This window comes from Lolium rigidum, chromosome 6 (genome assembly GCF_022539505.1).
Source record: "Lolium rigidum isolate FL_2022 chromosome 6, APGP_CSIRO_Lrig_0.1, whole genome shotgun sequence".
Classification (NCBI taxonomy): domain Eukaryota; kingdom Viridiplantae; phylum Streptophyta; class Magnoliopsida; order Poales; family Poaceae; genus Lolium; species Lolium rigidum.
In genome coordinates this window covers 297715564-297742646 of record NC_061513.1, presented here as the reverse complement: position 1 = coordinate 297742646, position 27083 = coordinate 297715564, and the positions used below count along the sequence as shown (strand labels likewise).

The window sequence follows — 27083 nt, the reverse complement described above, 5'->3', positions numbered from 1 at the left end:
CAAACCTCTGCACTTGGAGACCCAACACTGTCTACAAGAATAGAAGCACGCGTAGACATTAGAATGCGACTATCATTTTTTTTTGTGCGTGCCTTGGCCGTTGCATGTAAGGCTCCTCTCTTTCTTTTTTCGCCACTCTTCTTTTGATCATGCACGTTCTTTTTTTGTCCATCCAGGGGTTTAAAATGTGCACTGTTCTTCATGCGACATTTCGTGGTGGGTTCAGCCTTCGTTGTTGCACGTCGGTGGTCTTGCTTCCGGTGGGTTTTACTTTTCTAGGGATGCATCGATTTCTCCTCGCGGTTGTGTTTGTTGAGTGGCTACTTTGTTGGTCTTGCTTTCGTGCTCATGTTGCTTCTTCGTGGCTGTCTTACCTTGCAGTTTGTTTGCCAAAGACGTGGCTCTGCACATTTTCCACAAGGAGTAAGGGCTCAAAACAAGAATGTTGCAAAGACGACAATTATGGTATGGAGATGTAAGTATGTTCTTCTGTGTTATGTGTTCTTATGTTATATATGTATAGTGAGCTAAGGTGGAACTCATATTCTCTTTTTTATTTTTCATATACATGTCTTTGTGTGAGCTTTAAGACAAAGGGGTGGTTTGGAAAAGAATGAAACAACTTCCCAACCTTTTTGCGACCCCGGAGATCGTATGTCATCTTGTAGAAAATCTTATATGTTAGTGAGAATTGTTGCTACTCACATTACAGTGTGTAATCGGTGATATTATGGTAAAAATGTAATGATACATTTGTTCTATGTTATGAATGAAGTTTGTTGTCATTTTAGTGTGTGTGATGTAAACATTTCAATCTGATTTGAAACATATGTTACTTTTGTAGACATACAAATAAAGCTAAGTGCAAACAGGTGGAACCATAATAATCATACCTAATGAGAATGACCTTATTGAAATGGAGACCAAACAAAGACCGTTTCATATAATTGGTCTTATTATCTCGATTTCCATCAAGGCCTTCACATCAATTAAAAAGCCCACGCAATGACCTCTTTTTCCATTGCCACAGTGGTTCTGACCTATGTCTGTAGAGTCACTTTGTAGTTGTGTGTACTTCAAGAACACGTCATTTTATTGCCCATTAGATTTTTCTTGACAATTATTTTCATCGGATGAAGCCTGGTGATCGGGTGTATACGTGAGCACGCGCCCAGAAATCGACATGTGTCTAACGGCGTTTGTTTCCCCGTGAGGTGATGTGCTACCGAAAAGTTGTTTTTCACATGATTCCTTAGACCGTGTCTTTTCCTCCATCTACTCCTTCCCCAACCGTGAAAAGTGAATAGATAAGATTGGTGTATGCAGCAGCTCTGCTGACCACGCTCGTGCAAGCTCTGATTCTTGGGATCGTTGTTGGGGACGGGATGACGGGGACACAAGCAGCAGCGACGGCGGCCAGATATCGGGGAGTGAGGGCGTGCGGCGTGCGGGAGTTAGCCAGGACGCCGGCTTTGCCCATCTTCCTCCTCCTGTTTATCCAGCCATAGACGAAAAATCCCTCACTTAGCTTCTTCACGAACATCCCGTAGAAATCTCCTCTAATTTTGTCCCCACTGAAATCCCTCAATTTGTCCAGGAAAAATCACTAGCGCTGGAGATTCATAACCGCTGGATGTTTCGTTCTTCTCCACGGGCTCGCCCAGCTGGAGGCTCTATTCTACGAGCTGCTAGAAATTCATTAGCGTTGGAGTATTTGCTTTCGGCCAGGGGAGCTGAGCTGAGGCGCGGCTGTGAAGAGATTGATCTAAACCAGCACACCACTAGCACTAGAAAAACTCCCCACTGCGCCCTAGCCGACAACATTTTGCAGCTCGCTGCGTGGCTCACAGTGGACACCATCGAAAAAATTAGATTCGACGCCGGTGGTGGACACCTGCGGAGCACGCGCAGGTGCACGCGGTTCATCAACCCGAAGCTCCGTGGTGGCCTCCCCGGCGGAGAAGACGACCGCGCTCGACGCGCCTGGACTCGCAGAAGACGGCGACGATTCAACAGTTGACTCCCCGATCCCCAATCATTTCCGCCGATCCGAGAGTCGAGCGAAGCTTCTCGGTGCCTCCTGATGCGGACGAGATCCTCCATCTCCCAGCTCCGTGCGGCGGCGCTGCGCGGGTGGAGGACAGATGGAGGATCTCCTCGAGCTCGCCCTAACTGGGATTGGAGAGCCATGGTCTCCAAATCGAGCTCTCGTTGACTGCAAGTGGAAAGCCACCGCCTCCCATCAAGCTCCCGTTGCGTGGATTTGGTGATTAGCTCCGATTCGACGATGGGGACTTGCGTATAGGCCGTAGCTCACGTCACGTCCCGGCCAGGCAGCGGAGCGAAGGCAACTGCCGGCTTGCAGCCTGCAGCGGGATGGGCGCTGGCCTCTTGGAGTCTTGGTGCAGGTTGGGGAAGAAATAGACGGCTAGACAGGAGGAAAAAAAGAGGACGACATCAAGTTGAAAAAGCATGTTAACGCCGTTTGGTGTCCGTTTGTGAGGCCAGAATATCAAAGTGAATCCAACGGTAATGGATACGTGCTCACGTATACACGCGGTCACCAAATCCACTCTCTTATTTTCATAGTGCCATATCTTGCTTAGTCTTTGTAGGTTGTTTAGTTAATATCGGATTCTAATCTGGAATTGCGTTTGTGAGCCTTTGATTTCATTAACATATTAAGAAAATATAATTTTTTACAAATTTGGTTGTCATATAGACACTCCTACCCATTGATCAACACAAAAAATCTTCACATGCGATGCAAATTTATCATGATGCCCATCATCAAATTCATATATTAGCCTAAAAACCCATTAAAGGAGAGAAATGCCAATTATTCAAGTTCAAACCCATTGTAGGTAGACACCTTACATACCTATAAATGTTTATTTACTTAAACTTAATATCCAATCATGCACTTTGGAAACTACACAGAGACATTTGTTTGACTATATGCTATAGTTCGAGTGAGTTAGCACATCTAAGGTTAGTAAAAATATTTCAACACATGCATATACATACATTTCAAAAAGAAATATGGTGTCATACAAATTATTCTTATTTTTTCTGCAACATGGAAAGTCAAATAAACAACATGTCATTAAGTTGCCATAAATGTTCGAAAACCCCCAAAAATGTCACTTTACTTGGAACATAAATTCAAAATTTAAGAAATATATTTTCAATGGTAGAAAATATAATTTGGTAGTAAAATAGTATATGTTAATATTAACAGCACTGTGGTGTTGGTTAATTTTGCTTAGTGTAATATCATAATGATGCATCTATGACAAAATGATTGTTCGATAGGGGTAAGTTAACAATAAGGCACCCAATTTCTCCAAAAATTGTATATATTCATTTTTTCCACAAACCCAACTAGAAGCTCGTCGCACATAATGTAACGCTAGCAAGCATATGTGCTGTGGCACGCTGCGCCCGTGCCAGTAATATTTGGTATGCCTGATCTATGCAGTAATGTTTTATTGTTTGTGTGGTGTGGTGTGGATTGAAAGAGCTTCAAGGTCAGTAGCAATCTGGATATTTTTTAGAAGTAAGATAAGATACGGCTATATTAAGTGAGCTAATGGTATTTACATTGGACTACACGGTTTGTTCTACAGTGCAAAATGTTGCGTGTTAGGAACTAAACTGTAAAACGTATTGAAATACAATAGATGTAACATTCTGATTTTTAATTTTAGTTTTCTCATTCTACAGTGAAGTTTCTCTTTCATGGCCTAATCGATAAATAAAAACTAGATAGTTTATAGGTCAAAGAAATTACAAACCGACATTGTATCCAACGATAAAAAGCAATATAAAAATAGGAGGTAGAGAGGAAAGCCTTTGATACACTGAGTGACTGCAACAATATACAACAATCCAGAACACAGAGAACAGAAACAAAGAAGACTGCCTTCAAAACATTGATGAAAGAAGTTCAAAAAATAGAGCATTGGCTAGGGTTTGTTCCATCTAAACTACATACACTATGTTTGTAAATGAGTCATCTCTTATAAGTTGTTTAAGTACTGAAAATTCACAACTGACTGGTGCCTTCACTGGGGTGCAGGACCTTCCTAGCCAGCCACTGAGGTCATTCAACAGCATCGACCTTGCGCTAATTCAAAAGAAATTGGCGGGATTCTTACTTATGGAGGTCATATCTCCAACAAGAGAATTGTCAACACCCGGATTTTTAAGTCCAGATGCCTATTATGCCATTCATCGCAATCCCAGGAATATTGTTTTTGCGAGACATAATAGATTGATATCACAACACATCATTCATTACAACACATAGTCGTCTTACAACAAAGGATCACATGATCCAGTCTTAATACAACATAGTGGATCTAGAGATCCTATTACAAAACACATAGCGGAAGCGAAGTAGTAGCGGTCGTGGTCCATCTATTCCACAGCAACTGTTGACGTCAGGAGTGGTCCTAGTTGTCGTAGACGTCCTGCTGTCCTTCTTCCGGGTTCTGGTACTCCTCTTCATAGTCTGGCCATTTGAATAGCCAGGGACAAAGCCATGAGTACTTTAAAGTACTCGCAAACTAATACTAAGGTAAACACTATCAACTATAGTAAGGGGGGTTCTAAGCTCTAGTTTCATTTGCATAAAGCCAGTTTTATTTCATAAGCACTTTAGTAAACAAAACCTCTTCATTTGCCTAACTTAACTCAAGTGGGAACATTAGTGTCATTCCCACAACTCTGTTGTGATTCAAGTCAAGTTTACCATTCACCTTTCAAGTTCAAATCACAAGTCACCCTTCACATGTCACATTTTTGAAAATGGTCTCGATGACGGAACAAGTATGGCCTTTCCAACCGTCCATAACCGTGGACGCGGCTATTCGAATAGATCTACACTCTGCAGAGGTCGTACACTTGTGCCACAACATTTGCAATAATCCGTCGGGGTTAATCGGCCTCGATTTACCACACTCCGTGTGCGGACTACCAACCATAACCTTTCACTTACATACCCTAGTATAGGCACCTCTCCCCATGAGCTTGGCCTCCCGGTGAAAACCAACCGTTAACCCGGAACCGCACGGGGCTTGGGCCGGACATTCACCTCGTTTCACGTCATTCCTCATCATTTCTTTTGTTGTAGAGGCAGCCTCCAGCCTAACCCCGATGACGCTTGTTTAGAGGGAACCCATACTAAGATACATAAACTTCTAGTTAAGCCTTACCCATTTCAGGTATTGTGGGGGTACTTGTAAAATTGGAATGGTATCGCATCCGAACCCAACCATCAGTTTTGGTAAAATTCACCAAGTCATTCACCGATCATATTCACCTTCAAAATCTTTCAATAGAATGACTCATCATTCCAAGGTTTTCAAAGTCATTTCATTTCACAAGTTCCCATCTAGAGTAGTCTAATTTAGTTTAGCACTAGCAACTAGTCATGAGAGGTGCAAACTAGCTTATAGCTTTCTAGGCTAAGTGTGATGCTCTTGTACTACTCCATAACTAAACCAAGTGACTCATGAATCAAAAATAAACTTTGATAAATAAAACCAAAAGCTTGTAAGGTAAAAACTTGGGATAGGATCATTAAGCATAAAGTAAAAAGTAATGGTGCCTTTCTCTTGAGGAGCTTTGCACTTGGGTAATCTTGCAAGAATATTAGCTTGCCTTGGTTGGCGTATTGATCAAAGTGGTCTTCTTCTCCTTCTTCTTGGTAGAATACCTCCTCCTCTTGATAGTCTCCGGTACTAGCGTCTATAAACGAATACGAGGATACAATCACCAAACAATTCATTGGCTATTCCAAACATCACATATATTCACACAAACTATTTTATTCCCACAATTAATACAATTTGGTGCATGGGTGGTATTGCTTTGAGGAAGAATAATTTCCTCTCATTTTATATGTAAATGATAGTTTCCATATAGTTCTTGAGGAATAATTTCCTCTCATTGAATCTTCTTTAAGATTTAATTTCTCAAACCATCACATATGAATTTATGTTGACCTAAGTCAACCATTCATCATCATCATTTGAGAAAATGATTTAAATGAGGTAGGGATACCTCATACCATTTAATAATGCCTATTATGATTTAAAATCTCCAAGTATTTCATGTGAGAGTATTTGACCAGGGGTTCAAACTTCATATGAAAGTACTTGGGACAAGATTTAAATGAAGTGAAACACTTCATATAATTTACACAAGTAAACTAGCATCACTCATTACTATTAAGTGGGTAAATGTGTTGTTTTCTTATTTAGGAAAAATAATTTCCTCTCATACTAAATAAGGTGTTACTTTTAATTACTTAGAGAAATAATTTCCTCTCATTATCTTAGTAAGATTTAATTTCTCTTATGAATAATATATGACCTAGGTTGACCAAAGTCAACCTCTTCACACTTATCATTTAAGAAAATGATTTAAATGAGGTGAACACCTCATACCTTTTAATCCTAACATGGTAAAGATTTAATATCATCAACAATTCATGTGAGACCTAAATGATCAGAGTCTCTACCTCATGTAGAATTACTTGAGACAAAGATTTAAATGAGACCAAAGCATCTCATATGATTTAATAGGTAGTTTTGAACCATTTAACAACTACTATGAAAAAGATTTAATATTTTTAAAGAGGAACATATGGGTCATTAATACATGTGTCATCAACTCTCATTGAATCACTTGGAGTAATGAGATGCTACTCCTCATATAATTTAGATACTATTTTTTGAAATAGTTTAAATGAGCTAGAAATGGCCATATAGCCACTATTTGAATCTAGCCCATGATCATATGAAACAACTATAGTATTTTATTACATAATAAATTAAACCACATCAAATGTGATTTATGAGAGGTGGAACCACCTCAAAATAGTTTATGGTTGATTTTTAAGATTTATTTGAAGTTTTAAAAGTTACTGATTTGTTATTTTTATTGTAGAGGATCTAGGAAATATTTTGAATTGAATCCAGCGTGATTAGCTAGGTACTTTCATGAGCTTTCCAAATATATAAAATTTGTTGAATTTGGTTCCGTAGATTTGGATCTATTGAATTTTGAAGTTGACACCAGTATTGCAAATTAAGTGAAAAAGAATTAAACGAATTTTGAATTCAAACGAGGCGGGAACTGAATTGGGCCGGCCCAGCTACGCCGGCGATGCGAGCGGGCCGCCGACGATGGGGTCCACTGTCGGGGCGTTTAAAACGCCGAAACGGTAAGGAGCGATGGTGGCCGTGGGATTTAAAGAGATCGGACGGCCAGGGTTTGTCCCCTTAGTCGATGAGCTCCGGCGAGGGCTAACCCTACCGGCGGCCAGGAGGGTGGCGACGGGCGGCTTACCGACGTCCGAGCGAGGTCGGCGAGGCGGGCAAACGGACTGGTCGACGACGGCGAGTCGAGGAGGGTCGCGGCGGCTCCCGAGGTGGATGAAATCGACGGCTTCGTCTTCCGCGTCTCCGGCGAGCTGCGGTGTGAAATTGGGGCGGCGTGGTGGCTAATGCGCAGGGGAAAGGTGCGAGGAGAGCAAGGAGAGATAGGGGAGCGAGGTGGTGTGGAGTATTGAGGCGGGGCGCCCTCCTTTATAGCGGGCGGTCGAGGCCGAGGGGTGCGGAGCCGGTCGTCGATGACGATGGCGTTACGGTGGTTTCGGGCACCGGCGATGACGCAGGCGTGTAGGCGACGTCCTTGTGAGTGTGTGGGACTTGACGGCGCGAGAAAATGGTGGTCCGAGGCGATCGTCATCGTCCTCGCACTCTGGCGGCAGTGGCGGGTGGTCGTCGATCATGGCGTCGGCTACAGGGCGTGCGCGGGCCAGAGGGGTTGTCCAGGAGGGAGCAGGTGACCTGGTGCGTGCGTAGGAGAGAGGTAGAGGACGAGAGGAGGTCAGCAACGACGGGGCCAGCGGCGTCCTGTCGCGTCCAGGGTGGCCAGCGTGCGCGTCCTGGCGCGCGTGGGCGTCTCTGGGCGTGGTCTGGACGCGCAGCTGCTGGTCAATGCCGACGTCGTCTCGGGTCAGCGCGTGCAGGGTCTACATCAGGAGGGTCAGGGGAAGCTAGGTGACATGTTGATGTGGCCTGGATGGGAGAGGAGAGGGGGAGCATGGTGAGTGTCAATGGTGGCCGGCATGGGTGGTGTTTTGGTCATGGTGACCAAGAGAGAGGGGTGCAGTGGCTTGTACTGGTGATGGGAGGTGTGAGGGAGCTCCAGGGCCTCAGAGGTAGTCAGGGTTGGACTTGGTCCAAAATGAAAATGAGGTATGGGCACAAAGTTTATCCCTGCCTGCAAGGTGCTCGACCAAATGGCCGAAAGAGAAATATTTTTGAATTTTGAAAAATCCTTTTGTGGATCTCATTTATATATTCATAGAAGTGGAATGGTGGTGGTGGTGGTCAATTTGGTGAAGAATTGCAAAATGCCAAAAGTGAGATGATCTACTCTTTAATTCAAGGTCTCCTCTTGTCCATTCTATTCTGGTCAACCTAGTCAACCTCAGCAGTGATGGTCAACATGAAAGTTGTTGACCTTGACAAGGTCTTGGATGACATGGTCATAGTTGACCATGGTAGGTTGAAGAGAAGTCAAAGGCAGGGGTGTAAAGTGGGTAAGATATTATAAAAGGGTCATATGACCATTATCACATGTATGTGAGTTTTAAATTTTCCTTTGATTTGATTCTTGTTTCTTTGATGCAAATGTGTTTGTTTATCATATATAAGTATTCTACAAGCAAGAGATCAAGCCATGATGGCCTTGGTTGAAGATTTGCAAAATTGCCCTTAGTGTATGTGAGGGAAATGGGGATTTTCTCCCTAATTGATTTCCCTCCAATTGAGTTGACTTTGGTTGACTCTAATGTGGTTCTTATTGGGTTAGAAACATTTTCAAACCATTGAATCCATTTCAAAAGGTCTTGGTCACAGATTTTCAAAAATGGCCATAACACATAAGAGGTGATGTGTCACTTTTTATTATTTTTGTAGAGTGTTGATCTTGCTTCACTTGGACATGGGTTAGGGTCAATTTAGGGTTATATGAAGTTTAGAAATGGTTGCACACCATTTGGTCAAGATTTAATGTCATAGGGCAAAAATTGGTGAAATGGCTATGTGTCTCATATGCCTCTATGCATATGTTGCATTTGATTTTTGATTTGAGTGTTCTTGGCCCATTTGATGTTGTTGAGTATTGAAAGGGTATATGGAAGTGATCCAACCATTCACCATAAGTCCTAGGGTCAAGATTCTTAAATTCACAAATTTGCTAATTTACTCTCATATGCCTCTATGGCATTTTTAGTTTCTTTTTATATCTTTTTGGAAATCACTTGGATTTGGTTTGATAGGTACTAGGTAAGGTGTAGGAAGATTTTCCAAACCTCTAAGCAAAGTAGAAAAGATTAGGGTAAGGTTTTATGAATAGAGCCATAGTCACATATACATCTTTCTTATTTATTGTCCTTTTATTTTATTTTAACTAGGGTGGTGAAAAGAGGGGGGAGGTTTAGGGTTTAGTGGGGTTCACCATGGTTCATCACCATTTAGCATAAAGAATAAAGGTAGGGTTCAAGATTTACCTATTAGGGTTATAAGTCCCCATATGTCTTTTATTTTAATTTGGGTTTCTCAAAATATATCCAAAAATGATTTCTGGAGAAGGTTAGGGTTTGAGGTTTTTCTTATTTGATTTCTTTCTCTTTGATTTTATTGGGTTGGTGATCTTCACTTGATCACTTTAGGGTTTTAGGGTTTAGCACATAAGCATAATAACACTCATCATGGCAAAACACTAGATTTAAACAAGATCTAAATGTGTCAATCTTATTTTAACAAAAGTTTTTGTTGGTTCCAAAATTTGGAACTAGGGAAATTCAATTTGTTTGTTTTGAAATTTTTGGGTTGTTACAAACCCTTCCCCCTTAAACAAATCTCGTCCCGAGATTTTAAGAAAAGTTAGGTTCCTAAGAGAGATTGAGCGTTTTATTAACAGGAGGACATACTTGGCATGGTCTGGGGTGCTTCCTGAGCTTCATCGGCAGCCATGTGGTAGAGACGGCCGTTGTTGTTGTTCTGGTTCCTTCTTCCAGCAAAGCGGCGCTGTTGTTGAGCAGGTGCAGGGGTATTGGCGGCAATCTTGGCAAGCTTCTTGGGGCACTCATTGGAGTAGTGACCCACAATTCCACATTCATAGCAGTTGACGGTGGACTTGTCTTTGGGGTTTACGGGGGTGGCATTGCTTCCAGTCCTTGGGGCAGTATTGGGGTTGTTGTTGTTACCGTTGTTGTTGTTGCTGTTGGGGTGGGTGTTGTTGTTGTGATTGTTGTTGTTGTTGCCTCCGGGCTTCGGGGGTCCTCCGTTGTTGTTGGTGTAGTTGGGGCGATAATTCTGGGCAGGGGGCTTGTTGTATCTTGGGGTGAATCCTCCAGAGGAGTGATTGCGGTACTTCTGGGTATGGTGGGGTCCATTCTGGTTCATCATCCTTCGCTTGCGGTTCTCGTTGGCCTGATGCAGCTTTCCTTCCATCTGTATGGCTGAGTCTACCAGGGCTTCTAAGTCAGCGAATGGGATGTTCACTAACACAGTCTGCATCTCGTCGTGTAGTCCGTTCAGAAATCTCTCCTTCCTTTTCTCGTTGGTGTCGGTCTCATCCGGGGCGTACCTCGACAGAGTAAGAAACCTGTCGCGATATTCCACCACGGACATCCTTCCTTGTTTGAGTTCACGGAACTCGTCTCTCATCTTCTTGATCAGTCCTTGGGGCACATGGTACTTGCTAAACTTCAGCTTGAAGTCTTCCCAGGTCATCATCTGTCCTGCATTCATGGCACGGGTGCTGGTCCACCAAGCTCTGGCTGGTCCTGCTAAGTAGTGCGTGGCGAACAGCACTTTCTCTGCGGCTTCAACTTGCGCAACTTCGAGGTTGTTCTCCATGGTCTGGAGCCAGTCATCAGCATCTAGGGGCTCTTCAGTCTTGTTGAACATCGGAGGGTTGGTGTTCTGAAAGTTTTTCAGTTTTGATCCAGGGTGATCGTGATTTCCATGGCCTTGATTGTTCTGAGCTATCTGTTGCAGTGCCGCAATGTTGGCTTGGCGTTCAGCTCTTTCGACTTCTCGGTCTGCCATCATTGTCTGCAGCAGTTGCATCATGGCATCCTGGGTGGCGTTGCGGGTTGGTGGGGCCATCTGAACATTGAGATAAGATAAGAGGGAAATTTCTATGGTTTGTTTTGTTAAGTTTGAAAAGTTCATAATATTGAAAATTTGTGTAGTGTTGCGGAGGTAGAAACCAACAACACTTTTTCATTCATACCAAGCATCACACATTACAATTCTAACACACCGTTGGTTTGAAGAACCATTCATCGCTCTACGATACAAGGGGGATCCTGATACAACTCACACCTACTTAAGTGCTGGGGTGATACTACTCTTCCGGGTGGATTCTTCTTCTTCACGGGTGAGGTGCTTGGCGAGAGGCGAGGGCATTGTCCAAATCCCTGCGGGTTTTGTACTGCTCGAAGTCCTGAGGTGCTTCAGAGGGGTTCATCTTTGGTTGTGGTGGGGGCATGGTCATCGGTCTTCCCATGGAGTCATGTCTTGGGTAGTAGATGAAGCGAGTGTTCTTGATCTTGTCCTCATTTTGTCCACACAGGCGGGAAATTGCTTCTTGCATAGCTTTGTCTAGTCCTTCCTTCCAAGTGTTTCCCGTTACAGAAAACCATATGGTTTCCCATACCGGGGCATCAAGCTTCCTTCGTAGATCAGTAGAAACGTCCCACCGAGGTGGTTCTCCTAACTGAGCCTTGAGGGGTATTCCGAAGAACTCGGGATACGGGTGTCCTAGATAGTCCACCAGTTGCTTCAACTCCTTTTCGAAACTTTTGTCTTCTCCGGATCCAAGCTTATAGGATTTCCATTGGTACGTCATCTGTGAGCAAGTAGGATAAGTAAGTTAAAGAAGTAGTCAAGTGTGCAAAATTTTAGGTAGTGCTACAAAGAAGTAGAGTATGAATTTCTCATTTTGAAAAAGATTTCAAGGTTAAGAGTGAGAATAAGTTTTTCACAAATATTCACTTCTTTGGTTTTGAAGTTAAGTTTTACAGACGTCCATTCTAACTAGGGTCTCCTAAGGTCAACAATGGCTCGATACCAACTTGTCAACACCCGGATTTTTAAGTCCAGATGCCTATTATGCCATTCATCGCAATCCCGGGAATATTGTTTTTGCGAGACATAATAGATTGATATCACAACACATCATTCATTACAACACATAGTCGTCTTACAACAAAGGATCACATGATCCAGTCTTAATACAACATAGTGGATCTAGAGATCCTATTACAAAACACATAGCGGAAGCGAAGTAGTAGCGGTCGTGGTCCATCTATTCCACAGGCAACTGTTGACGTCAGGAGTGGTCCTAGTTGTCGTAGACGTCCTGCTGTCCTTCTTCCGGGTTCCGGTACTCCTCTTCATAGTCCGGCCATTTGAATAGCCGGGGACAAAGCCATGAGTACTTTAAAGTACTCGCAAACTAATACTAAGGTAAACACTATCAACTATAGTAAGGGGGTTCTAAGCTCTAGTTTCATTTGCATAAAGCCAGTTTTATTTCATAAGCACTTTAGTAAACAAAACCTCTTCATTTGCCTAACTTAACTCAAGTGGGAACATTAGTGTCATTCCCACAACTCTGTTGTGATTCAAGTCAAGTTTACCATTCACCTTTCAAGTTCAAATCACAAGTCACCCTTCACATGTCACATTTTTGAAAATGGTCTGATGACGGAACAGTATGGCCTTTCCAACCGTCCATAACCGTGGACGCGGCTATTCGAATAGATCTACACTCTGCAGAGGTCGTACACTTGTGCCACAACATTTGCAATAATCCGTCGGGGTTAATCGGCCCTGATTTACCACACTCCGTGTGCGGACTACCAACCATAACCTTTCACTTACATACCCTAGTATAGGCACCTCTCCCCATGAGCTTGGCCTCCCGGTGAAAACCAACTGTTAACCCGGGAACTGCACAGGGCTTGGGCCGGACATTCACCTCGTTTCACGTCATTCCTCATCATTTCTTTTGTTGTAGAGGCAGCCTCCAGCCTAACCCCGATGACGCTTGTTTAGAGGGAACCCATACTAAGATACATAAACTTCTAGTTAAGCCTTACCCATTTCAGGTATTGTGGGGGTACTTGTAAAATTGGAATGGTATCGCATCCGAACCCAACCATCAGTTTTGGTAAAATTCACCAAGTCATTCACCAGTCATATTCACCTTCAAAATCTTTCAATAGAATGACTCATCATTCCAAGGTTTTCAAAGTCATTTCATTTCACAAGTTCCCATCTAGAGTAGTCTAATTTAGTTTAGCACTAGCAACTAGTCATGAGAGGTGCAAACTAGCTTATAGCTTTCTAGGCTAAGTGTGATGCTCTTGTACTACTCCATAACTAAACCAAGTGACTCATGAATCAAAAATAAACTTTGATAAATAAAACCAAAAGCTTGTAAGGTAAAAACTTGGGATAGGATCATTAAGCATAAAGTAAAAAGTAATGGTGCCTTTCTCTTGAGGAGCTTTGCACTTGGGTAATCTTGCAAGAATATTAGCTTGCCTTGGTTGGCGTATTGATCAAAGTGGTCTTCTTCTCCTTCTTCTTGGTAGAATACCTCCTCCTCTTGATAGTCTCCGGTACTAGCGTCTATAAACGAATACGAGGATACAATCACCAAACAATTCATTGGCTATTCCAAACATCACATATATTCACACAAACTATTTTATTCCCACAATTAATACAATTTGGTGCATGGGTGGTATTGCTTTGAGGAAGAATAATTTCCTCTCATTTTATATGTAAATGATAGTTTCCATATAGTTCTTGAGGAATAATTTCCTCTCATTGAATCTTCTTTAAGATTTAATTTCTCAAACCATCACATATGAATTTATGTTGACCTAAGTCAACCATTCATCATCATCATTTGAGAAAATGATTTAAATGAGGTAGGGATACCTCATACCATTTAATAATGCCTATTATGATTTAAAATCTCCAAGTATTTCATGTGAGAGTATTTGACCAGGGGTTCAAACTTCATATGAAAGTACTTGGGACAAGATTTAAATGAAGTGAAACACTTCATATAATTTACACAAGTAAACTAGCATCACTCATTACTATTAAGTGCGTAAATGTGTTGTTTTCTTATTTAGGAAAAATAATTTCCTCTCATACTAAATAAGGTGTTACTTTTAATTACTTAGAGAAATAATTTCCTCTCATTATCTTAGTAAGATTTAATTTCTCTTATGAATAATATATGACCTAGGTTGACCAAAGTCAACCTCTTCACACTTATCATTTAAGAAAATGATTTAAATGAGGTGAACACCTCATACCTTTTAATCCTAACATGGTAAAGATTTAATATCATCAACAATTCATGTGAGACCTAAATGATCGGAGTCTCTACCTCATGTAGAATTACTTGAGACAAAGATTTAAATGAGACCAAAGCATCTCATATGATTTAATAGGTAGTTTTGAACCATTTAACAACTACTATGAAAAAGATTTAATATTTTTAAAGAGGAACATATGGGTCATTAATACATGTGTCATCAACTCTCATTGAATCACTTGGAGTAATGAGATGCTACTCCTCATATAATTTAGATACTATTTTTTGAAATAGTTTAAATGAGCTAGAAATGGCCATATAGCCACTATTTGAATCTAGCCCATGATCATATGAAACAACTATAGTATTTTATTACATAATAAATTAAACCACATCAAATGTGATTTATGAGAGGTGGAACCACCTCAAAATAGTTTATGGTTGATTTTTAAGATTTATTTGAAGTTTTAAAAGTTACTGATTTGTTATTTTTATTGTAGAGGATCTAGGAAATATTTTGAATTGAATCCAGCGTGATTAGCTAGGTACTTTCATGAGCTTTCCAAATATATAAAATTTGTTGAATTTGGTTCCGTAGATTTGGATCTATTGAATTTTGAAGTTGACACCAGTATTGCAAATTAAGTGAAAAAGAATTAAACGAATTTTGAATTCAAACGGGGCGGGAACTGAATTGGGCCGGCCCAGCTACGCTGGCGATGCGAGCGGGCCGCCTGACAGTGGGGTCCACTGTCAGGGCGTTTAAAACGCCGAAACGGTAAGGAGCGATGGTGGCCGTGGGATTTAAAGAGATCGGACGGCCAGGGTTTGTCCCCTTAGTCGATGAGCTCCGGCGAGGGCTAACCCTACCGGCGGCCAGGAGGGTGGCGACGGGCGGCTTACCGACGTCCAGCGAGGTCGGCGAGGCGGGCAAACGGACTGGTCGACGACGGCGAGTCGAGGGAGGGTCGCGGCGGCTCCTGAGGTGGATGAAATCGACGGCTTCGTCTTCCGCGTCTCCGGCGAGCTCTGGTGTGAAATTGGGGCGGCGTGGTGGCTAATGCGCAGGGGGAAAGGTGCGAGGAGAGCAAGGAGAGATAGGGGAGCGAGGTGGTGTGGAGTATTGAGGCAGGGGCGCCCTCCTTTTATAGCGGGCGGTCGAGGCCGAGGGGTGCGGAGCCGGTCGTCGATGACGATGGCGTTACGGTGGTTTCTGGGCACTGGCGATGACGCAGGCGTGTAGGCGACGTCCTTGTGAGTGTGTGGGACTTGACGGCGCAGAAAATGGTGGTCTGAGGCGATCGTCATCGTCCTCGCACTCTGGCGGCAGTGGCGGGTGGTCGTCGATCATGGCGTCGGCTACGGGCGTGCGCGGGCCGGAGGGGTTGTCCGGGAGGGAGCAGGTGACCTGGTGCGTGCGTAGGAGAGAGGTACGAGGACGAGAGGAGGTCGGCAACGACGGGGCCGGCGGCGTCCTGTCGCGTCCAGGGTGGCCAGCGTGCGCGTCCTGGCGCGCGTGGGCGTCTCTGGGCGTGGTCTGGACGCGCAGCTGCTGGTCAATGCCGACGTCGTCTCGGGTCAGCGCGTGCAGGGTCTACATCAGGAGGGTCAGGGGAAGCTAGGTGACATGTTGATGTGGCCTGGATGGGAGAGGAGAGGGGTGAGCATGGTGAGTGTCAATGGTGGCCGGCATGGGTGGTGTTTTGGTCATGGTGACCAAGAGAGAGGGGTGCGGTGGCTTGTACTTGGTGATGGGAGGTGTGAGGGAGCTCCGGGGCCTCGGAGGTAGTCGGGGTTGGACTTGGTCCAAAATGAAAATGAGGTATGGGCACAAAGTTTATCCACTGCTGCAAGGTGCTCGACCAAATGGCCGAAAGAGAAATATTTTTGAATTTTGAAAAATCCTTTTGTGGATCTCATTTATATATTCATAGAAGTGGAATGGTGGTGGTGGTGGTCAATTTGGTGAAGAATTGCAAAATGCCAAAAGTGAGATGATCTACTCTTTAATTCAAGGTCTCCTCTTGTCCATTCTATTCTGGTCAACCTAGTCAACCTCAGCAGTGATGGTCAACATGAAAGTTGTTGACCTTGACAAGGTCTTGGATGACATGGTCATAGTTGACCATGGTAGGTTGAAGAGAAGTCAAAGGCAGGGGTGTAAAGTGGGTAAGATATTATAAAAGGGTCATATGACCATTATCACATGTATGTGAGTTTTAAATTTTCCTTTGATTTGATTCTTGTTTCTTTGATGCAAATGTGTTTGTTTATCATATATAAGTATTCTACAAGCAAGAGATCAAGCCATGATGGCCTTGGTTGAAGATTTGCAAAATTGCCCTTAGTGTATGTGAGGGAAATGGGGATTTTCTCCTAATTGATTTCCCTCCAATTGAGTTGACTTTGGTTGACTCTAATGTGGTTCTTATTGGGTTAGAAACATTTTCAAACCATTGAATCCATTTCAAAAGGTCTTGGTCACAGATTTTCAAAAATGGCCATAACACATAAGAGGTGATGTGTCACTTTTTATTATTTTTGTAGAGTGTTGATCTTGCTTCACTTGGACATGGGTTAGGGTCAATTTAGGGTTATATGAAGTTTAGAAATGGTTGCACACCATTTGGTCAAGATTTAATGTCATAGGGCAAAAATTGGTGAAATGGCTATGTGTCTCATATGCCTCTATGCATATGTTGCATTTGATTTTTGATTTGAGTGTTCTTGGCCCATTTGATGTTGTTGAGTATTGAAAGGGTATATGGAAGTGATCCAACCATTCACCATAAGTCCTAGGGTCAAGATTCTTAAATTCACAAATTTGCTAATTTACTCTCATATGCCTCTATGGCATTTTTAGTTTCTTTTTATATCTTTTTGGAAATCACTTGGATTTGGTTTGATAGGTACTAGGTAAGGTGTAGGAAGATTTTCCAAACCTCTAAGCAAAGTAGAAAAGATTAGGGTAAGGTTTTATGAATAGAGCCATAGTCACATATACATCTTTCTTATTTATTGTCCTTTTATTTTATTTTAACTAGGGTGGTGAAAAGAGGGGGGGGGGAGGTTTAGGGTTTAGTGGGGTTCACCATGGTTCATCACCATTTAGCATAAAGAATAAAGGTAGGGTTCAAGATTTACCTATTAGGGTTATAAGTCCCCATATGTCTTTTATTTTAATTTGGGTTTCTCAAAATATATCCAAAAATGATTTCGGAGAAGGTTAGGGTTTGAGGTTTTTCTTATTTGATTTCTTTCTCTTTGATTTTATTGGGTTGGTGATCTTCACTTGATCACTTTAGGGTTTTAGGGTTTAGCACATAAGCATAATAACACTCATCATGGCAAAACACTAGATTTAAACAAGATCTAAATGTGTCAATCTTATTTTAACAAAAGTTTTTGTTGGTTCCAAAATTTGGAACTAGGGAAATTCAATTTGTTTGTTTTGAAATTTTTGGGTTGTTACAAGAATACCATCGGGAATTTATATTTAGACAATGGGGATCGCAAGAGAAATTATATTGTATATGTATATGTACTGTGTGTAATATGTTCGACCAAGCATGAAGAAAGAGGTCACTTCGATCACTATATTCGTGATAATGTTGTCTAATGGTACCTTCATTGCTGTATGTAGTAGCATCGAGTTGAATGAAAAACACTAAATAAAAATAAAAACACTAAATGAAAAATAATTGAATGATAAAAACAAAATAAAAATCAAAAGGAAAATAGAGAGGAAAGGGGGCTCCTGCGCTCCACACATGGAGCTCTTTAGTCCCGGTTGGTGTTCCACCAACCAGAACTAAATCATCTCCAGCCCGAGAGCTCGAGATCAATCACGTGGAGACCCTTTAGTTCAAATTCACAACACAACCGGAATAAAAGAGGGGGCTTTAGTGCCGATTGGGTTGAGCGACCGAAACTAAAGGCAGTTACGAACCGAGATTAGTGTGGATTTTTCTAAAAGGGGGTTGAGATCTGGAGTACAGCTTGCCGTCTGAACACCTCATGCTCCTCGGGCATTGCTGACCTCATTGCCCAAGAGTGTATTACTTTGTTGATTAATCTATAAAACTCTGTTTTCCCTCAAAAAAATTGTTGTACACGTACATGAATGAGGAGAAATAATAGATAAAAGACAAAAAAAAATATTATAACACTAGAGGAAACAGTCAAGATTGTAACAACTTCTAGCAGTCGGCATATGCTATTTTGGCCATCGGCATAACAAGGCATCGACATAGCTGAGGTTATCATCAACTTAGGCTATGACTATCGGCGTAGGCTATGCCGACGGCAGCCGTCGACATAGAGGTTAATGGCCATTTGTCAGTTTTCCAAAAAAAACGAAAACCAATAGTAAAACTTCCCATGGTCACTACTCAAATTGCTCTCATCCCATCGGTAACTCATCCTTAAACTGCTCCCATCTCAGCATACTAACTTGTTCCTTCCTTCCTGCTGAGTTTCTTGCAGAGAATGTATACTTTCCTGACAATAGTACCCTATCAATCGTATTAACCTTTTGGCCATAACATCACACTTCTATATTATTTAAATTCCAAAAAAACTATTTGAGTAAACAACAATCAATAAGTAGTAATAATCTTGTATTCAAATAACAAGAAACTGAATTTGATTTTTTTTAAATCACCGAATGAAAAAACTCATATTTCCTTTTTGATTTTGAGGAATCTAAAAAATTTCCGTAGATATTTTCATATAAAACACATTTTCATTAGAGGTCGTCCGCAACCAGAAAAATATTTTTACCAAAACATGACGCCAATTGCGTAATATATTAAAATTCATGTTTGTTAATTTTCCTAACAACTAGAACACACAATACATGGTCATCTCAGAGGATTTTATTTTTGAAATTTCTAACATTTCCTTATATTCTTTCGTAAACGAAAAGGCAATTTGGGGGGAGGGGGGTTGATTCGCCGTCACGGCAAAAACTCCAGGGGCAACGCGTGCCAGGCAATTCCGACGGATTTTTTGTGCTGATGGTTGCCGCCAGCACATAGTGCAATACGCCGATGGCTTTTCTATGCTGACGACCTATTTGCTGGGCGGTCCGGTTCGAGCCCTACGCCGACGGCCCAGATAAAAAGCTGGCGGCCTAGGATGGGCCCGTCGGCACCTTGACGAATTCCTATAGTGTAATTATTCCCGCAAAAATATTACTCTCTCCGTCACAAAATATAAGGCGCGCAATTTTATGTTGGCCTTTTATATAGGACATTGACCAGTACTATATACTAAATCATATGTTGTATTCTTCTTTTAATTTTTTGTCATCTATTTTCGTTCTAATTTTGTGAACGTACTATAGGCAACTAATAGTAAGAGTTGTGGAAATATTATAAATACTCACTCCCTCCCATTGAACATAACGGAAGTTTGTCTAAATTTAAAGTATCTAAGCATTAGATACATCCGAATTTAGACAAACTCTAGAGGGTGTACAATGTAGAAAAGCAAAAAAATCAAGAGCTCCTTATATTTTAGGATGGAGGAGTACTAGTGAAAGTACAACTTAAAAAGAAGACATACATCATTTTGATTGACAAATATGTTTGCACACTTTTATTATTACACAAGTGAAAATGAAAATGGTACACGTAGCAAAATGTGTGCAAATTAGAATGCGCATAAAAAGTTTCCATGTGAAGTACCAAGGTGTTAAGCATAGCAAGGCCATGAGCCCTTGGTACATGAATCTATCAAGAACAGAAATGTTAATGTGTTGTTGTCAGAAAGATCTCTTGGGCCAGTGTATATGAGGTGTGATTTCACAATCAGGCTCATAAACTAGGTTTGGGATGCTGGTTTATGCACATTGTTAAATTGAGAATTGTGGTAAGGGTTTGAGTTGGATTTCAAAAGCATTGTGTAATAAAAAATAAACAATTAACAAATTTGACACAAAATTATTTTTTTACTTTATTTATCCATGGCTACTAATTTTAGTCAATTGAACCTAAATAAATATTTATCACAATATACTCCCTCCGTTCCTTTTTAATTGACTCGGATTTAGTACAAACTTGTACTAAATTCGAGTCAATTAAAAAAAAACGGAGGGAGTATATGTATCAGACAAAATGGTAGAATGTAGCATGCAAGTGTATTTTTTATGACTTTCAGCGCGTGTTTTGGATCCCGGATGCACCGGATGAACCATAAATAAAGCGGGTGGACCAGATATATTTTCCTGCAAGGCAGCCACCGTTGAGTTTGTACCAATATTTGCATTTCTGGGTAGCTCTCGTGGAATTCGCAAAAAAAAAGGGTAGCTCTCGTGGAAATCTATTATGTCTCGGTTCACATATATAATTTTATTTTCATTACTCAAGGTTCTAAAAGGATTTGAAATTGAGGCATTAAGTTTTTGTTTGGAAACAAAATCATCCAATACCACAACAGAGCATAGAAGTCCATATCATTCATCAGTATAAAACGAGGAATAGCTCGTTTACTTTATTCATTCATCCCCGTTACATTTAATTAACCAATACAATACAATACCATAATTACCTTTTTTTTCTCGTAGTCCAATATATACCCATATGTGGAAATGTAAAACTATAATTGCTATATGTGGCAGTACAATACCTTTCCCAAATTCATTGGTTAAAATTTAGTGAGTGTGTGTGTATTTATCAGTATGAACTATATATGTGAGGTAACAACATTAACCGTCGTCACACATCCATATCCAGCACGAGAGGCGTGTCCCCCTTCTCGACGCTGAACGTCTTGTGCATCTTCCCTGTCGCCGTCGCGAGCTGCACGATGTACGAGCCATGGTACCCTCTGAATTTGAAGTTTCCGTCACTGTCGATCTTCCCGCGCGCGTGAGACGTCCACTCCCGTCGAAGATTTATGAACCTGCAGTCAGTCATGTGGTAGATCAGAAAAATCCTCAACAAATGTATCACGAGAAGAAAATGTCAACTTGTCAGCCTAGCCAACCTCTCGCCGGCGCAGTTGACAGTGCCGTCGGAGTTGACGAGGCAGGCGTCCTGGCGCCACATGTGTCCCTGCATAAACCCCCAGAACACCACCCCCTCCACGGCCGGGTGCGCGTACGCCTCCCGGAGCACCACCTCGTAGTCGTCGGCGCGGAGGTCCAAGTCGGTCTCGCATGCGTCGAGCTCGGTGAGCCAGATGGGGAGGTCGGTGGTGGCGAGCTTGTCGAGCGCGTCGCAGATGATCTCCCCGACCGGGTTCGTCACGTGCCCCTGCAGCCCAATGCCGCCCACCGGCGCGCCCTTCTCCTGCAGTGCGTTGATCTGCGCGATGTACTTCTCCGGTGTGGCGTTGGGATCATTGCCGCCCTCGACATTGTAGTCGTTGACGAACAGGGCGGCGCCAGGGTCGATCCTCGCCGTCTCCTTGAACATGAAGGCGTTGACGTCTTCACCGAGCTTGTCCTGGAAGAAGCTTCCGTGGAGCATCTCGTTGTTGACGTCGTAGTGCGGGAACCTGCCGGTGTAGCGAGTGAGGAGGCTGGTGAGGCGGCCCTGCACGGCGGCGGTGAGCTGGTCGTTGTCGAGCGCCTTGACCCACTTCTGCACCATGTTGTCGACTGCCCAGAAGATGCAGTGGCCGCGCACGGGCTTGCCGTAGCGGTCGCAGAAGTCGAGCAGCGCGTCGGTGTCGGCGTAGTTGAGCTGGCCCTGGACGGCCTCCGTGTGGTACCACTTGAGCTCGTTCTCGAACACCGCCCAGTCGAAGTGCTTGGTGAAGAAGTCCACGAAGTTGGGGTCCTGGATCACCGCCGGGTTGATGCACGCGCCGAACGCGAAGCTCTGGTCCATCTGCATCACCCGAATTGACGCGCCGGAGACGGCAGATGATGCTCCGGCGTCGGCAAACTTCAGCACCACGTCACGCCTTCGCACCTACATGCACGCAAATTCAGGGCCTATTTTATTCACAACATTTCCGAAACGTAAAAATGATATTGTTGAAATAGATGTCATGAAATGTTTAATCCTAGCCCAACCCACAAAGTTTTTTGAGCGAAGTTAGCCCCAAGCGTCCTAACGAAGGGGTGCTCTAACTTACATGTTTCTATCGGCTGCCGCACCCTTATTTTGGGTTCCGGTGAGTCCTAGGCAGGGTTGGCTAAGTCGTGGATCGTTTTCCGAAATCCTCACAATGGTGTGTTTATGTCATAGCTAGCTGTCGTGGAGACAAAAGGAAAATGGATATAAGGATAATTTTCTCAATTTTCTTTGGAGGCTCCTCCTATGCAATTTGGTGTCGAGCAAGGTGCGTAGGTTATCTACTTTCTCCGTCCACAAACAAGTGTGCATGTGGATTCTTAAAGATAAATTATGAAATAAAGTAAAAAAATGTATTTAGAAGATGCATCTCTCCTCTTTAATTATTTCATCTCAAATGAGCTAAGTGTTTGTAGAAAAAAAAATGTGCTTAATATTATTAGGTAAAATTTCCGTACAATAAGAGAGAAGCAATTAAAATAATAAATTGAAAAGATATAAGTACACTTTTTTATAGACAAAGTTTAGAGCTAGACGTGAACGGAGGGAGTAGGTGCAGTAAATCGTTTTCAGTTTGGAGCGGTAGATCGTGCGATCGTGAGAGCTCAGCTTACCTTGTCAGTCTTCTTCTTGAGCTTCTTGAACCGGGCCTTGCGATCGACGGCGAAGACCTGGAGGTCCATCACCTTGACGTCGACGCCGGCGGGCGCGCCCTGGACGTGCACCGCCGCGGCGCCGGATAACACCGGGCTTGCCTTCAGCCGGAACACGCCCTTGATCTCCGTCCACTTCCCCGCCTCGGCGCACACGACGCCGCCCTCGACCACCAGGCATTTCTCCTCCTCCACGCCTTCTCCCCCGTCGCCGCCCAGGCGAATGTTGATGCGCACCACGGCGTCCCCGGCGCCCTCCGCCTTGGCCATGCCGTCGCCGAGGCTGATCCACCCGGCCACCCGGTACGTGATACGAGGCATGAGCGCGCCGCCGGGGATCACCTGGCAGAGTCCATCCTCCTCGCAGGCGCGGCCAGTCGCCAGAATGTACCGGCCGCTCGGCTTGTAGTCGTCGGCGACGTCGTTGATGGTCTCGGTGGGCACATTGGCCGGCTCCTCGTCGTGCGCCGACAGCTTGGTGCACGCGCCCAGCGGCGCCCACCCGGCGAGCCCGTCCTCCAGCGCGCTGTTCCGGAGCAGGTTGGCGTCGAACACCACCCCGTGTGCACAAGAACAAGCCATGGCTCTACGACGCGGCAGGGAAGGAGATGATCGGAGTTGGTTGTGCGGTGAGATGATGGATCCCGGCGGCCGGACGTATATAAAGGCGGGAGGGTCGGCGGTCGGGATCGCGACGAAATAGTTCAAAAGCTCACCGAACGGTCGCAAAAAATTGTGCAAAGCTCGAAGCAACCACCGCGCACCACAGACGGCACTTCTTTTCCTCTCTGCTTTTGAGTAACAGTAAAGCTTGCGCAAGGCCTGAGCAGAGAGCAAGCACGACTGGCCCGCATGCCAGTGGCCTAAACGGGCGGCTGTTCGAGCTGATAGGCTGTGTTGTTTCTGGTAAGCATGATGATTACCGACACCAGAAGCATCTGTCAATGGAGGATGGCCGTGCTTTTCTTGCCTTTGGGATGAGACAACGGAAAGCTACTAGATCGATCTAGCTTATCTTGGTTAGTCTCGGGCGGGGCTGAGGTACATCATGTCGATCATGAACCAATCGGGGTTAGATTCTGCAATACTTTTCATTATGTCCTTGACATCTTACTTGATCTAAATGAATAGTGTGTGATGCTAGCTGCGGATTCTGCTGATAGTAAGAGCATCTTCACCAATAACGTTCCATAGCAAATATTTTTACACAGTATTACAACAACTACCAATTAGCCTTTTTCAGCACACATACTCAATATTTAAATGAAAGCATCTCACTCATCACAAATTTGATCGGTCCTCTTTAATTTATTCTTGTTTTCATCACTAGCATTCAGAAGAATCAAATAGCGTGTGTTCTGACATCTTTCCTCCTCCTTCAGTTCTCTTTTTCCATTCTCTTAGTAGCAAATTTCGCTCCTTCTCCATTTTGCGCAACTCAATTCCAGATTCCTCCTTATGTTTTGCCCCAACAGACGTTTCTCAGTGGCATCCGTCCAGTTCTTCAAATATTCCAATAAGTTGGTGTATTTCTTGTCCACCTTGTTATTTTCTTTGAACAAATTCCTTACATCGACTGACAGAGACATCTTCCTTCGCGAAATGCTTACCCCCCTCAAGCACCCGATTTGGATCGCGACCGGTCGCGGACGTAGGGTTCAAAATTGGGGATTATATTCTTCTCTTTTTGTAACTGCTAAGGGGTCATTCCGGGAAAGATTAACATCGGGGAGGGTTTTATTTAAGACAATCTAGTGATGGGCCTTGCCATTAGCCTACGTGGCGTATTCGCAAAAAAAAGCCTAGACAGGTGCCGGCAAACGATGGGCTGGGTACCGAAATTAGGTACAACCATTGCATGTTCCCAATATGTAGGACCAAAATGCACAACCGCGGCAAGATGTGGTACTACCCCGGGTGTATATACCTCTTATTTTTTTACATAGGAAATATTAAAACAGTATTACCGTCGAGACTGGGTCATGTTTCAAAAGCTTTGTTTCCTTCCACCTAGATATGTCTGAGTCCATTTTAGAAGTTTGCTTTTGGTCGTTCGATTTGTGTGGCACTTGATCAGTTGTAATCGGTGGCTTAAAAAACTCTCTAAGAACGCTAGCAGTAGGCGGCGATCCCCCCTCCTGCTTTTTATTTGTTTTTTCGTATATGAACAACTACTGTTTTCGTTATCTTGACGGTAATGAAAATCGATCCCATGTTAGATCGCTTGGAAAAAAATGTTTCAAAAGACATATATTTGGGATTAAAGAAAGGAAAACGCTCCCGTTCCCCCGGGGGAACAACTCTCTGATCCTCCCCTCGCGCGCACGACACGTGGCTTGGGTGGACCATCTCAGCCTTATCTTTTCAGCATCTCCTTCCTCGCGAGAGAAGTATCACGGGAGGATTGCGCCGCCTCCTCCCATGCGCGCCCCTTTTGCCGGAGCGCTGGCCCGAGCCGCAGCTCCGCCTCCTCGCGCCGTCCTTTGCCGGAGCGCCGGCCCGAGCCGCAGCTCCGCCTCCTCGCGCCGCCCGCGCCGCAGCTCCGCCTTCTCGCGCCGCCCCGGCTTGCATATATGCCGCCGCCGCGCGCCGGCAAGCTTCCGCCGCTGCCGCGCGTCACCCCGCTGAGCACAGTCGTCGCGTGATTCCGCCGGTGCTGCGCCTTCTCCCGCGGAGCACCACTGCCGCGCCTCCCCTGCGGAGCCGAGAAGATGACCGCGCGCGGGGCAAACGGCGCTGATGCACGGAGGTGGTGGCACTTGGCTCGGAGAAGGAGCCTGCTGCAGGCCGCCGCCGACGCGGCCTCGTTGCCGAATCCACCAACGCGCCGGCGCCACCGTATCCCTCGCCGGCGCGTTGCGGCCGGTCCGTCCCCTCCCCTCCACAGCGTCGTCGCCTGCAACTCCCCCGATTCCTCACCAAGGGGGACGCAGCCTGCAAACCTTGCTTCGAGGGGTGGCGCATATGGTGCTAAGATGGAGGATGGTGGTGCTAGGATGCTACAAAAGATCGTCGGCGCTGCTACACACGGCTCGCCGTGCCGCTACAAAAGGTCGCCGACGCTGCTACACACGGCCGGCCGCACCGCTTCACAAGTTCGTTGGCGCTGCTACACACGGCCGGCCGTGCTGCTACACAAGTTCGCCGGCGCTGCTACACACGGCCGGCCACGCCGCTACAATTGGTATAATAGTGTTGCTCTGATGTTTCTGGCGAACTTCTCCGGCGAAGTCGGATTTGCTACTACTGTTCTATATATCATTGCTACAATTGTTCTGTATTTCTGCTATAAGTTCTCCGGCGAGGTGTCCGGTGAGGTCGGTTTTGCTACAATACAAAAAAAGAGCTGCTACAATTTTTGTATTTTTTTGCTACTTTAGCATATATTTTTTGCTACCATGTCTCCGGTGAGGTTTCCGACGACGCCTCCGGCGAGTTTCCGGGTGACATCTCTGGAGTGTTTTTCTGCGAGGTCTCCGATGAGATCGGTTTTGCTACAATACCAGAATTGTTTTGCTACAATAGTACAACATGTTTGCTACATCGTCTCCGGCGAGGTCTCCGGCGAGTCTCCGACGAGATCTGTGTGTATTTTTGGTGAACCGTGTTTTGCTACAATTGGGTTGATTTTGCTACAAACGAACCGTTTTTTGCTACTTCGGTACATTATGGTAGCAAAAGTGGGACTGAGGTATACTATGACACGTGTCATGATCTGAACGGTCCAATCGAGCTAATCCAACGGCTGTCCACCCGGGGGATTAGAAATCTAATCCCCCGGGGGACGCTCAGCAGTCCCCTTAAAGAAATGTACGACGGTGGTACTAATGGAGCACTCATTGTTGTATGTGTGTGTCATCATCCAATATCTAATAATAGTATTGTACTAGCCGATCTTCTGTTATTCTGAAGAACAAAAAAGAGAGGGCTGGTGCCAACGTTGGACTTGTACGTAGGTTCACGGCGA

General features: G+C 44.1%; 1 protein-coding gene across 1 annotated transcript; it reads right to left on the bottom strand.

The window, feature by feature from the left end:
• Window positions 1-20931: 20931 nt before the first annotated feature.
• Window positions 20932-23713, bottom strand: LOC124667529 (endo-1,4-beta-xylanase 1-like). Its single transcript, XM_047204798.1, has 3 exons — window positions 23078-23713; window positions 21427-22358; window positions 20932-21342 (listed from the first exon to the last, which is right to left on the bottom strand). The coding sequence occupies exons 1-3, from the start codon at window positions 23696-23698 to the stop codon at window positions 21156-21158; spliced, it is 1740 nt and encodes a 579-aa protein (XP_047060754.1). The 5' UTR covers window positions 23699-23713; the 3' UTR covers window positions 20932-21155.
• Between the last annotated feature and the right edge of the window lie 3370 nt (window positions 23714-27083).

Coding starts and splice junctions, on each gene's coding strand:
- LOC124667529 (XM_047204798.1), bottom strand. CDS start 23,698: ATGGCTTGTTCTTGTGCACACGGGGTGGTGTTCGACGCCAACCTGCTC. Junction 22,359..23,077: donor TCAAGAAGAAGACTGACAAG/GTAAGCTGAGCT, acceptor GCGTGCATGTAG/GTGCGAAGGCGTGACGTGGT. Junction 21,343..21,426: donor GTCAACTGCGCCGGCGAGAG/GTTGGCTAGGCT, acceptor GACTGACTGCAG/GTTCATAAATCTTCGACGGG.